This window comes from Catharus ustulatus, chromosome 2, assembly GCF_009819885.2.
Source record: "Catharus ustulatus isolate bCatUst1 chromosome 2, bCatUst1.pri.v2, whole genome shotgun sequence".
Taxonomy (NCBI): domain Eukaryota; kingdom Metazoa; phylum Chordata; class Aves; order Passeriformes; family Turdidae; genus Catharus; species Catharus ustulatus.
This window is the reverse complement of record NC_046222.1, coordinates 32,246,353-32,259,305: the sequence shown is the minus strand read 5'-3', so window position 1 is coordinate 32,259,305 and position 12,953 is coordinate 32,246,353. Positions and strand designations below refer to the sequence as shown.

Sequence of the window (12,953 nt, the reverse complement as noted above, 5' to 3'; positions counted from 1 at the left end):
GCTGTCTGAGTCACAAAGAAACCTGCACAAAACTGAAGCCAGGACTTTCAAACGCCAGTGTGTTCCTCTAGCCACTTGACCATCCTTAGCTGCCACAATAAAAATGAATGAGTTCACCACACCACTTCTCATAAGTAAAGCTTCGAAGTAGAAAATACAGTCACAGTAATAGCTGGGTACTTTCCAGGAACAGTGCTTGGGTTACCAATTCTCATGTTTAATGTAATGAACTTCTCCTGGAATTCGTAAAGGCTATCACAAAAGAAAAAGGGTCTAAAGCCTCAGAACTTGTAAAGATTTTTTTTCTTTTCCCGAGGAAGGGTGACTGCTGCCTTTTTCAGAGGGATCTGTCTTAAAACATTTCATGGCTGAAGTCCGAGATGAGGATTAACTGCTCTTCCCCAGAAGAGCATTAAAAGGGCAGATTAAAAATATGCAGGACCAGCTGTGAAGTTCAACAGATAATTATGAAAGCAATTGCGATGAAAATATTCTGAAGTGATAGGCCAGAATAAGGATAGCTATAACACCTAAATTAAAAAGTCAAGTACTGTCTCCCTTCTGAAGCCTACTATCTTACTGTAGTTGCATGTTTATCACACCAATGCCTGTCACAAATGCAGGGCATCATAGAACATTAATAAATGCTTTTTGCATTTTGAATGTACCATCACGTGAAAAATAACAGTATTTAGAAATGCAATAATAAAGACGCTAGAATCTATTCATGGCCATTTTTTCTGAGACTGCAGGAAGCAGCTCTGACAAATATGATAGTATAGTACACACCTTCTTTACAGGACATTTTATTCTCAATTAACCAGACTGCAAGGAATAAACTTGCATTACAGCCAGCTTCTATGCCATCCTGTCTCACTTTAATATTGCTTTCCTACGGTGTGGGAAACCACACGGAAAGAAAGCATAATTTCCCTAATAAACATGAATCTAAGATGATAGCAAGCACACCAATTACTTTGAAGTACACCTGGAAGGATTTTGAAAGCAAATTTAAAGTAAAAACAGTTGACATAGGCAGATCATTTGAAATACCAATCTAGAAAGCTCGCTAAAAGCAAGTGCTTACATCTGGAAAATGCAATCAAAGTCTAAAGAGATTAGGCTGAGATGATGTAAAGTTGGAATATTACATGCAATAAGCTTGTTGCTGAAGGGCAGATTTGCTTCTTTTATATCCTTTACTGGAAAACAAAATAAAGCGTATTTTAAATGTTATTTTAAGGCAGGTTGATGATGTTAGACTGGAAGGAAATAACAGACATGGAGATTACTGTTCAGCCCCTGCTAAAACTAAGCAGTGACCAATATATTACATTGATCATCCACTTAATTTTCATCATTCTTAACTCCTTCCAGACATTCTTCTCCTATGCTAGTGTCAGCATCCTGGCTTCCTGTTCCATGTCTGCACCAACTGCTCTAAGTCTAAGGATCTGTCCAGAGCAGCAAGCATAGCTTTTAGCACCTGACAGCTTTGAGCTACCAAGTACATCCAACACAGCATCTGTCACCCTCCCTACAATGGAAAAACCAACTTGAGGCACAGAAGCTGTATCAGCCCACAGGCTCTGGTAGCACTGTCCCAGGCACTATGCAGTGACAGAGGAGAGCTGAGACTTAGGGGAGCCCAACGTGCTCACTGGACTGTGAGCAGCATTCAATAAGGTGTGCCAGTGCTCCAGACTTCAAAACACAAATCCTTTCGCTTTTCCCCCTTTGTTACTATCAATATGGATTTCCTCTGGGTGTCCAGAATAATTAAAGACTGTCCTACTAATGACTCACACTGTTCTTTTGCTCTACTTGGATAGCCGGAACTTAAAGGTGAGATACTACGTGACAACTCTAGGAGAACACATGAGGATGACGAAACTGGTCAGGAACCCCAGCCTGATTCAGACACACAGCAGTAACTGAAATATTGATTGGCGATATTCACCCTTTGGTTTTTTTTGGTGGGTTTTTTTTGTTTGTTTGGGGTTTTTTTTTATTTTTTGGGGGGTTCTTTTGGTTTTTGTCAGGGCTGCCTTAAATGAAAAACCCTAAGGCTACCCGAAACCTGTGATGACAGGCAACTGAACTGATCACAGAAGTGACCTGGAGTCATCATCTTCACTCCTAAATATCTAATCTCTCTTTAGATACTTAATTTCTCCAAATAACCTGTTCCAGTTAATATAACAACCTACAGCAAGAACTTTCAACAGTACTCAATTAATTCAATAATGCAAGACTCAAAGGTTGTCACTCCTAGTCTACAACTAATTCCAACTGTATTCTTTAGTCACTGTCCAATTGTCATTTCAAGACAACCCTCTTGTTCATGCTTGAAAAATGAGAAGAAAAAGACTGGCAATCATCTATCATCCACAAACCTTGGCAAAAGTTATTTATCTGGAAGGAAAACTAAGCTTCTACACAGAGATAGTAAGATCAAAGTTCATACCTTAAGTATCTCACAGTCTAAACCAAATAAAGGAAGAGATATAAAATACACTGAAGGTTCAAGCTTTAAACACTATCTTTTTGTTACAAATATAAATTAATATAGTACCTACACAATAATAGTTCATAAACTGGGTGGAAGGAATTTGGGCAGAAATCTGTTTTACTGAATAAGATACAAAATAGTTGAAAACCATATACAAATTAACCATGTTCCCAATGCAAATGGTGGCCCAAAGGCAGGCAGAGGATATCTTTCAGAGGAAATGCTTGAGACTGTAGAAATAAAAAATACAAAAGTCAAGTGGAAATCAGCACTGAAGAGCTTGGAAGGATATGTGTTTAAGAAATGGAAATTGCTTTACAGTATTTCTCTGCAGCACAGAATTGGGGGGGGAGGACACAAAAAATTAAATTTGGATAGACTCAAGAGTTTCAGCATTTCTGTACTGCACTGATGTTATGTATTGTGCAGAAGAATGTATTCTGAGGAGCCTTGGAGGATTACAAAACTTGGGCCTTGAAAGATTTAACAGCCACCAAAACTCTGAGTGAAAAGCAACCGTGGTATCACAGATCACAAAGGCATAGCAGTTTGTTTAAGTGAATGAAAACAACATCTGCTGTATGATTTCACTACCACAGTGCATTTCTCTGCTGCTTTCCAAGGCATTGACAGAATTCAATTGAATTGATTCGTAGAGAGACACTGCACTCACCACCAGCACAAACCAGCAATGATCCTCTGGTTTTTGCTCTGTTACCTCTAAAGAAAGCCCTGAACTCTCACTCCGCTGCTGCTAGTAGCAGCTTATGGAGATGGCATTAAACTGGTACAAACAGAAATGCATTGCCAACCTCTTCTCTACATTTTTGCTACTAAATTGAAAAAAATAAATCAAAAAGTTTTGCTTCTATGATTTTACAGGCTGTTTACTCACACACTGGGGTCAGCACATTTTATATAGTTTATTCTTTTGGCTTATACAGCTCATTTTCACAACTGTGAAATGACTTGGAAAAAAAGGAAACAAAAAAAAAGACAGACATCAGTTTTTCATTAATGAACAAAATATTGCCTGGAGCAACTCCACATTTATATATTTGTGGGTTTTTTCTTAAGCCTATAAGAATAAACATCTAAAAAAAGAAATAACTTCATTATCCTGTGGAAGGAATGCAGGAATATCAGTAGAAATACACTCTGCAGCTGTGTGCAATAACCCCCAGAGCAGCATGGCTGTTGCAGTCTGGGGTCAGCACCAGACCTGGAAGTATCTGGCAAGAGAGCAGTACTACAAACACCCTCCAAGAATAATCAAATCTGTAATGAGACTTACACAAACATGAAAAGGTTTGCTGTGCAAGAAAAGGTAAGTTCTTGTAGAAGAAAGGTATGCTCATTTTACCTTCAAGAAATGTAAACTCTGTGACAACAAAATCAGTTCATCAGTTCTGTTGGTCATTATAGCTTCCTGTTGCAGATGACCCATTTGATTTCAGAGCAAGCCAGAATTGCAGATCCTCTTTCTCAAAGACAAGCAAGTAATTTTTCAGTTATCCTTGAGTTTCCTCAATGAAGCTTAAAATACCCATTTGAAGGGATCACAATAGCATGCTTTCCAGTCAGGAAGCAGGTCTTTGCCTGAACAAACAAATGGTGTTGACCAGAAGAGATGAAGAAAGAGATGTCATTTGCTCGCCAGGTTAACACAGACATATCTCTGTCCCAAGACTGAAAAGTGTCCAGACTAATTTTAATGCTCAGTGCTCTAAAGGACTTCTTTGAGCTAATACTGTATCTGTTTTCCAGATGCTTGTTCAAATGTAAATCCTTATCAAACTGGAATTGGCAACTACTAAAAACCTGGCCTACAGAGCAGTGGCATCATTAGCTTACTGCAAATAATGAGCTCATTAAAGCACTGTATAAAGAGCTTTTAGGGTCATGTCTTATGACCATTAAGTTGATACCTTGAAATCCTACTAGTTGGAATACATATAAAATTCATACCAAATTCATACAAAACATACAGATGTTCAGCTCACTCCTATCACCATGTCTTTTCCTAATTTTGCTTGTCTGCTTACCTGCCTGAAAAAATCTAAATCTCACCTCCTCAAATATAAAAGTCCTGAACCTTGCCTAGCTTAATCAGGCCACACTCTTGTCCCTTACTCCAGTTCCTCTGGTTAGAGAGGAGAATCGCATTATAACCTGGACTGGCTAAGGGAAAATACCTTCCTGTTCACAAAGCCAGACAGAGATCCTTTAAGAGACACACACTCTGCATATACCATTTCAGGGTCACTCCAAGGACAATACATTCACAAACACGTCCAAAGGAACCAAGGAACAATGTGAAACCAAATATAAGAAACTAAAGCCCTAGGACACAGCTGGGAAATAGACATGCGACTGGACACTAATCTCAAATTTGAAATAAAGTTTGGAATTTCCTTCAGGAAAGCACTGCAATGTGCAGGGCAGGTTGAGTCACCAGTTGGTGGAGAGGCAATGAACTGAAGAGGAATCTTGTAAGGCTGAGGAAGGGGTACAAAGGGTGGACTCTCTCCACCGAGACTGACAGAGAGAACAACTTCTGCCTCCCAAACTCCAGACACGCTGAAGTATGTACTCTGCCAGAGGATGATGGACCTCACTGTAAAGCAGATCATGATCCTGGAGGTGAAGGCTGCAACGATCATTTAGTAATATCAGTTTTTTAGTCACTGGTCACAGTGCACATGCAGCATATTTCTTCAAGGAAATTAATTTCTAGAAACAGAAAAAAAAATATCAAGGTTAGACACTGCATTTTTTTTGAGCTAGCACAAAAACTCTGAAAATTTGTAATTGCATTTTCAAGTACAAAGAAGGGTCTGTGCCTGAAACCTTAAGTCTAAACAGTACCCAGCAAAATCACTGCGCCTTTACCCTGAGCTTGCCTATGTGGGCATATTCAGATGAATCAATGGTAAATGATTTACACTAAAACAGTATTGCTCTGATTTTTTTTTATTGCAACCTTCTCTAGAATTTCTCTCTTCCTGACACATTCTTTTGCTCTTTGTAGTATTTCCACAAAGACAGAATAAGCAAGTACCTTTAATTCATGCAGCAGCTCAGCTTCTCTGCTAATGGATGGAAGAATGAGTGCAATTAATGAGGCAGGTGCAAAGATTCCCCCAGCTAAAGGCAATCTAAGGTAAGTCGCTTTGCCCTGACAATCACTTCCAAGTGGGTTCTCTTCTAGCATTATAATATCATGTTTTGATACACATTTTGAATTAAAAGAACTCTTTGCATTTCTATTAACCTTTCATGAGCCACAAACCTTTCCATGATCGTCCTGGGACAGCCAGAGGAACAGCCAAGTGTGTGAGCACTCGCACGTGTCACAAGATAAAACAACCCTACACTGCTGAGCTGTTGGGACTCGAGACAATTACCAGACTTCCTTTGAACATGTTTGCATCGATAATTAAATCTTTCTTCTTAAAAAAAAAAGGAGAACAAAACTTTCCCACTTATCTGTGAAATGCACCAGCAAATATAGAAAATGCATTACATAAATAGCAGTTTCACACATACAACACAACAAATCCAACCAAAGACTTTTTGTCTTTCAATTAAGATTGAAAAGACAAAAGATTTTAATCTGTGACTAAAAGCTCATTAAAAGTAACTTAAAAGTCAGCAGTGATCCTTTACAATCATTTATTTTAAATTAATCTTCCTATTTCTAGCTACAAATATACATTACATATATATTATATGAATATAAATTCATATAATGCAGCTCATAAATCTGTCTGCCTCAGTTTGCATATAAGAAAAATTAAATTTTACAAATGTCACTGCTCTGTTACCATTTGGAGTGGCAGATGTCCAACTGCCAGCTGTACAAGTACTGAATATGAAGCACTAATTATAGAGTAATCAAATGCTTTGTTAAACCATATTTAAGAATTTTATTGTTGCTTAATAACTACACACATATTAGTAGATAAACACACATGTGATCCATTAGCACAGCATCTACCAGGTTTTAAGCATATCCATAAAATGATGGATAAGTAAGAACTGATGATTGGAGAAATCAGCTTTCCAAAAGCCTTCAACCTCATCTTTCAATGAAGGCTGGTGGGAAAACTGAAAATTAAACTGTCATGAGATAAAAGGCAGAGGTGCATCATGGATGAAAGATAAAAAGCAAGGAAGAATTAAAAATAATATATAAATCACAAGTGGTGGCAAAATGCATCAAAACACTGTGACAAGACTATTTTTAGGCTTAAGCCAAGAATGTACTTTTACAGCCTAGGAAAGGAAATAAATTAATGCAACAGTATTTGCCACTGGTTCAAAATCAAACAGAAAGAAATAATTAAAAAAATGACAGCAGAGACCATCTGGCTTATGATTTTGCTTCTGCTATATTATTCTTTGGAGAAAGAAGCCTTTCTTTCAACTTCTTTTTGTCCACAGCATAAAAGGCTAGAAGTGTTCATCCTAAAATGCACTGCACAGACGAGAACTGTTCTGCACACTTCACTTGACTTTACACTCACCATCAATTAGTTTAATGCTTCCTTAACCTTTTTGCTTGCAGTGTCTCCTCACCTGAGGGAGCTTCCTCAAGAAGCCAGATAAATTTCCAGAGGAAAGTTGTGATGTGGTTTCCTCCAATGCGGTCATTAAACTTGCATACTCAAATCCCTTTCAGTCTTAAAGTCTACAGGCCTGTGACATTTTCTTCTGTTGAACCACTCTTTAGAACTCATCTGTGTCTTGTCATCTTTAAATCACTCCATCTCAGCCAGACAGTTGGGCTGATCACACCCAATTAAACTTGATGATGTTTCCTTCATCTATCACTTTATCACTGAAAAAACAGGCAGAGCTCTTGAAGGCAGACAGCTTTATTTTAGTTTTTTCACTCTCACATAGCGAGTACCTAGCCCAACAGTCTCTGGCTGCTTTCCAAAGCCTCTGGCAAAAAATGCAAAATGCAACAGGACACCCGCAAGGAACAAGTGACAACCCATACGTGGCAGTACAAATTCAACATTAATGACCTTTTTCTAAATTAAGAGAGGTAAATTAAGCAAATTTTGCAAGCTTTTATGTTTTAAAGTAATGATCCCCATGGAAAATAGAGATCTGTGCATCTTTGGCAGCTGTCTTCTCTGAACAATGCCTAAAAAGAAAAAGAGTATTTTTGTGTCAATGTTCACAATGTAGAGAATGCTTGGACGGCACTCCGCGCCCTCCAAGATGTGAGATAATGAGATATCTCACACTGAACAACACGAGTAACGGTAATCTTATCTCAATCTCTTGTCTGAGGCAAAAATCAGAAGGCTTTAAGGAAGCAGAACAAAAATAGCTAGAAACATGGGCAGATTCTCATGACATGGGTAGGTTTTTTCCTAAATAAGAGTCCCTTAAGGAAATCCCAGTTACAAGAAGTTGCTTACCAGATCTCTAATGAAAACAAAAGCTAATGCATTTAACTCTGGTAATGATAATAATCATAATAATAAAAGAAATATTTTCTTATACAAAGATATCAGAACATGTTGAGACAAGACCAGAAGCCAAAAAGAAACAATTTCACCAATTCCTTGGGAAGCCTGAAGCAATGTTCTTGATGCTTGCTGTTGTAAATGCCAGCATAAGGATATACTATCTCTAAACCAGACATATTGTAGATGATGCATATTACTTGTGGACAATGATAGCTCAAAGCAACATAACTGGAAACATGAGTCAAGTTTGATCCAAAACTGGAACACAGCATTTTGTTGATAACAACAACAAATTCGCCCCCATAATCCTCCTGACTGAGAATTATAAGCCCTCATGTACCACACAAGGCTCCTTTGAACCTAAAATACTTGTTTGAATTGGTACTACTCTACATGCTTTCAGCAAAGGAATGTGTGAAGATTAGTCATATTCACTGATCATATTCTACGGGAAAAACTCTTCTTACAGGGATGACTGAATGCAAGAAGGGTAAGGCTCCTGTCACAGACATTCACAACAAAACAGACCCAAAAACTCAATGCTATGTGGGCTAAACTGGCCTGAAACATCAACCCTGCTAAAATAAGGAGTAAGCTGTAACATTTGAGGGATAAGTGCTAAAAACCAGAACCTACATTTGCCCTATTTCTATTTGCTTATGTGGGAGGATGGTGGGTTTATCCTTTACTATTTCTCTTAATCAAGTGTACAAAAGTTTGGATAATTCAGCTTTCAAGCACTGGGACCTGGAAAAGTTTAGTTTTAAAGAATGAAGAAAACCCAAAACCATGCCTACTCACCATCCAGCGCACAGGAGTCAATGAGAAACCCTGAAAAAGGAATTACTGCACCATACAATAGGTTTGATCAGTGGGGGATGTAAGACTCACTTTAAGGCTTAACAGAGTTAAGCTCACAAAACAATTGTTTTCAACTGGCTTTCCATGTCGATTGGTTTAACATTCCACAGACGGATGTAGAGCAGTTAGTCATCCACCTCCACAGGGGAGAAAAACTGACTAGGTGCAGACTCAGAAAGGCAAGAAAAAACATTTTTCATTATTAAAAAAAACCCAAAACAAACAACTTTTGAATGCATGCCATTGTGTTTGGGGTACATCAAGGAAATGCAAGTATGAAGTGCTGTACCACCACCTTGCCTCACTTCCACATGACTCACTAGATACAATTGATAAGCTGCCATCATTTACACTAGTTCTTTAAGGAGCGAATGGCAAGGAATTGCATGTGGGCTTTTGGAACACAATGTAGCAATTTTGTACTAAAAGTAGCATGCTAAAACCAAATTGCTAAATAGCACAAAAATGTAATTTTCACAACAAGTTTTCTGTTTGGTTCTTCAGCCTGCTACCTATTTGGTTTGGACCTGCCAGTATTCTTCAATCTTTGGGCCTCCAAAGTTTCTTATAAATCATTAATAACAAACATTTAATGCAAAAACTTTTACAATCAGCTGAGTTGTACCAAGTCAGAAACTGATTTTCAGTCTTCTGTAAGGTAAAACTTCAAATAATATCTTCACAACACTTACTGCCTCAGACCCTGAAAGCACTGTTACAGAACCACTGCTGAAGAAAATCTAACCCATCTTGGCATCTGGATTGAAATTAGCTGCTGTTAAGCTAACCCTACACCCACAGCAGGCTTACTTACTGCTTTGCATTTTTAACTTAGACCATTTAAACGCTTTATCTTACACAGCACAGCCCTTATACACAGGTTTTTTTTCAGTGCAACTTGACAGACCAACAAACCACAGTCCGAAATACCAAAACCATAAGGAGGGACTAGACCTTGTATAGCTACTCCCTTTTTCTTCAGAACACAAGTCTTTTTGCCTCCCATTACTCTCATCCTCATATCCCTTCTCCTGAATAATCCAAAAGTAGACAAAAAGTATCAGTTAACAAGGCCAACAATGCAGGGATTATTTTAAAAATTTACATGCTAGTCAAATTTATTTTTACATTAGTGAAGAAACAGAACTTCCTCTTCCCTATGAGAATTATCTCACAAATTATGCTTGACAACAAGGAAAACACAAAAATTACACACTCTGCAAAAGTCTCATTCTTCTAAGTTTGTCCCTTTTTAAGAGTATTTAATTTTGTTTCCTTTTCAGCCAGCCTGCCTCTTCTCAGTCATAAATCTACACACCAACTTCCTTTTTCCTCTGAGCTTCTAAGCTGCTTATGCTGCTGTTGTTCATTTCAGATCCTGTTCTCCTTCCTATTCCTACACTCTGAAGCCTCTTTCACAACTATTCATTTTGGATCCTCACCCATGTCACTGTTTGCAACCAGGAGTCACAGCTTGGCATGGATACCAAGAACCCTCCATCTTCTGCATGCCAAGCTCTTCCAAACCGCTGCTGAAGCATCCCAGCTATGTGAAAGGCCTCTGCAGATTGCCCACTTCAAGCACTTCAGGGTAGGTGAGCCTGGTCGCTTTAGCACCCAGGGCCCTAACACTTCAAAGGCAGCCACCTACCTTATACGTGTGAAAGTTTTTTGTAGTACAGGGCGTCTGCCAGGCAGCAGCTCATAATTATAATTACTACACCCTTTAAAGTCACTGCCCAGGACACAAAAATATTTAGTTTTTCAACAAAACCTCAGTGACATAGGGCTTGATCTTTATCACCTGCAAGACACTCCTTTCTCAAGCATCTGATGGATGACCCTGTAGTTGAAGCCCCTTCTTTCTTTCCCTAAAACATGCTAAATCCTGACTGTTTCTGAATAACAGAGTTTTGATGTCAAACCAATGGCCTGCTCTCTTGCCAGTGCTCTGAGCTATCCTGAAAGACAACTACGTGAAACAGAGAGACCCTCCAAGCCTCGCTTAACTCCCAGCACCTGCAGCAGAGCCAGCTGATTGATGACGCTCATGGCGAGGCACCGAAGACCAGCTGGGGGAAGGTGTCTTCCCTGGACGAAGACACATCTTGCATAGGAAGATACCTTTTCTCTCCCTGAGCAGTTGCACCCGGTTTGACCGTGCAGGCTGGGCAGATGGTTCCACTCACGGGGAGCAGAGCAGCAGTCCCGTTTCACGCGGTTTCACGGCGTGCATCCCAAGCACGACTCCAGCCAGAACCCCTCTCCTCACCATGCCTGCGGTGCCACACAACCACCGCAGTTCCCTGACAGCCCCCAGGAGCCACCTCACGGGCCACCCCATCCCGGCCACCCCCGCACGCCCCCGGCACCCCCGCTCCAGCCCCGCCATCCCTACGGACACAGGCCGAAGGGACACGCTTGGGATGGGGGCCCAAACAACGCGCTGGGAAGAGAGGGGCAACACCAGCCCGTGCTTCCGACACGGATTTGTGGGGGAAGGCGATGGAAAACACCCATTTCCAGCCACCAGGGTCGGCTGGGGGCAGCGGCACCGTCACCCCGCAGGAAAGAGGGGCCAAAGAGAAGGAGGGATTCCGCCGCCGCGGGGAGAGAGCACTAAGGGCTGCGGAGAGGGAGAAGGAGGCGGCGGTGGGACGCGGCCCCCGGGCCAGGGCAGGAACCGGGGCCGGAGAGGCCACTCACAGAACTCAGCGATGTAGTAGGAGACGGCGTAGTTCTCCTCGCACCACTCCAGGGTAGAGGTCGGCGACCCCCAGTAGCCCTCCCGGTCGCCGGCCGGAGCCATCGCGGCGCCCACTCCAGGCTAGAGCGGAGCCAGGGCACAGGGGAAGCGGAGAGCGAAGGGCGCCGGGCCCGGAGCGCAGCGGCGGCGGCGGGAGAGCGGGCGGGGCCGGCGCTGGGCCCGCCCGGCGGGGCGGAGCCGCGGTCGCCATGGGGACGGGCTGCGGCCTGCCGGACGGAGCAGGCGGGGTCGGGAAACGCTGCGTGGTGGGAAGTGTGGGTGTGGGGAAAGTCTGTGGAGAAATTCTGCGGGGAACGTCTGTGGGGAAACACCGGCGCGGCGTATGCCTGGCTTTCAGGGAACCCGCGCGATGCCCCTGTGAGGATGAGTCGGGACTTGCAACATCACGGCGCTCTCCTTATCCGCTCTTCAAGCCGGTCCGGGGGCAGTGAGGAGGTTTCTTTCCTCAGCTTTCCACTCCGATTTTCCTTAAAGATTTCATGTAAGGCGAGCGAGGCAGCCTGCTGCCTTCATGTTGTTGAAACACAGCTTCACAACATCATAGAATGATTTGTGTTGAAAGGGACCTTAAGGACCACCCAGTCCCAACCCCCTGCCTTGGACAGGGACACCTTCCACTATCCCAGGTTGCTCGAAGTCCCATCCAACCTGGCCTTGAGCACTGCCAGGGATGGGGCATCAACAACTTCCCTGGGCAGCCTGTGCCAGTGCCTCACCACCCTCACAGTGAAGAATTTCTTCCTGAAGGCAATGAAGAGGCAAGTGTTGCTCATAGTCGTGGGCTGGGAGACGGAAGGAGTTTTTTTATAGCACTGCCTACTAAAGGGGGGTTTTCCTCTCACTGATGCCTTATTTAGTTTCCTCAGTGCTTACTACGTGTGTACTATACTTACACCCATAATATGCAAAGTGCTTCTCAAGCAGAGTTGGTATCCAGAGGGAAGTACAATCTAAAAATGGAAAGACTTGAGACACAAGGGAAAAGAATAAAGTGTACCAGTAAAGGCCTGATAATACTGCGTGGGTTTTGTGTTTCAGAAGGCAATCCAAAGACTTGAGGAGAACCTTTGAGCAGGCCCTGGGGGCTGTACACACTGCTTACACCCTGCTGGCCAGCAGAATTTGTTATACCTGCATATAAATACACAGGCTTCCTTTTCCACATCTCATTTCTTCTCACCTTTCCTTCTGTATGCTAAGAAATGCCAGTCTAAGCACAGACCTTTCATACTGTAAATACTGCTGTTTCAGAATGTTCACATCTATTTTGAAGACTATCTTGCCTTCTGAAGTTCAGTTTGTATATAATTGCTTCCAGCATCAG

At 41.7% G+C, this 12,953-nt stretch overlaps 1 protein-coding gene across 1 annotated transcript in view; it reads right to left on the bottom strand.

Moving 5' to 3' along the window:
- Positions 1 to 11,766, bottom strand: part of ACER3 (alkaline ceramidase 3) — a 58,547-nt gene extending 46,781 nt beyond the window's left edge. The window contains exon 1 of the mRNA XM_033051486.1: positions 11,569 to 11,766. Coding sequence (XP_032907377.1) covers positions 11,569 to 11,671 — 103 coding nt within the window. The 5' untranslated portion in view covers positions 11,672 to 11,766. The remainder of the gene's footprint in view (positions 1 to 11,568) is intronic.
- Between the last annotated feature and the right edge of the window lie 1,187 nt (positions 11,767 to 12,953).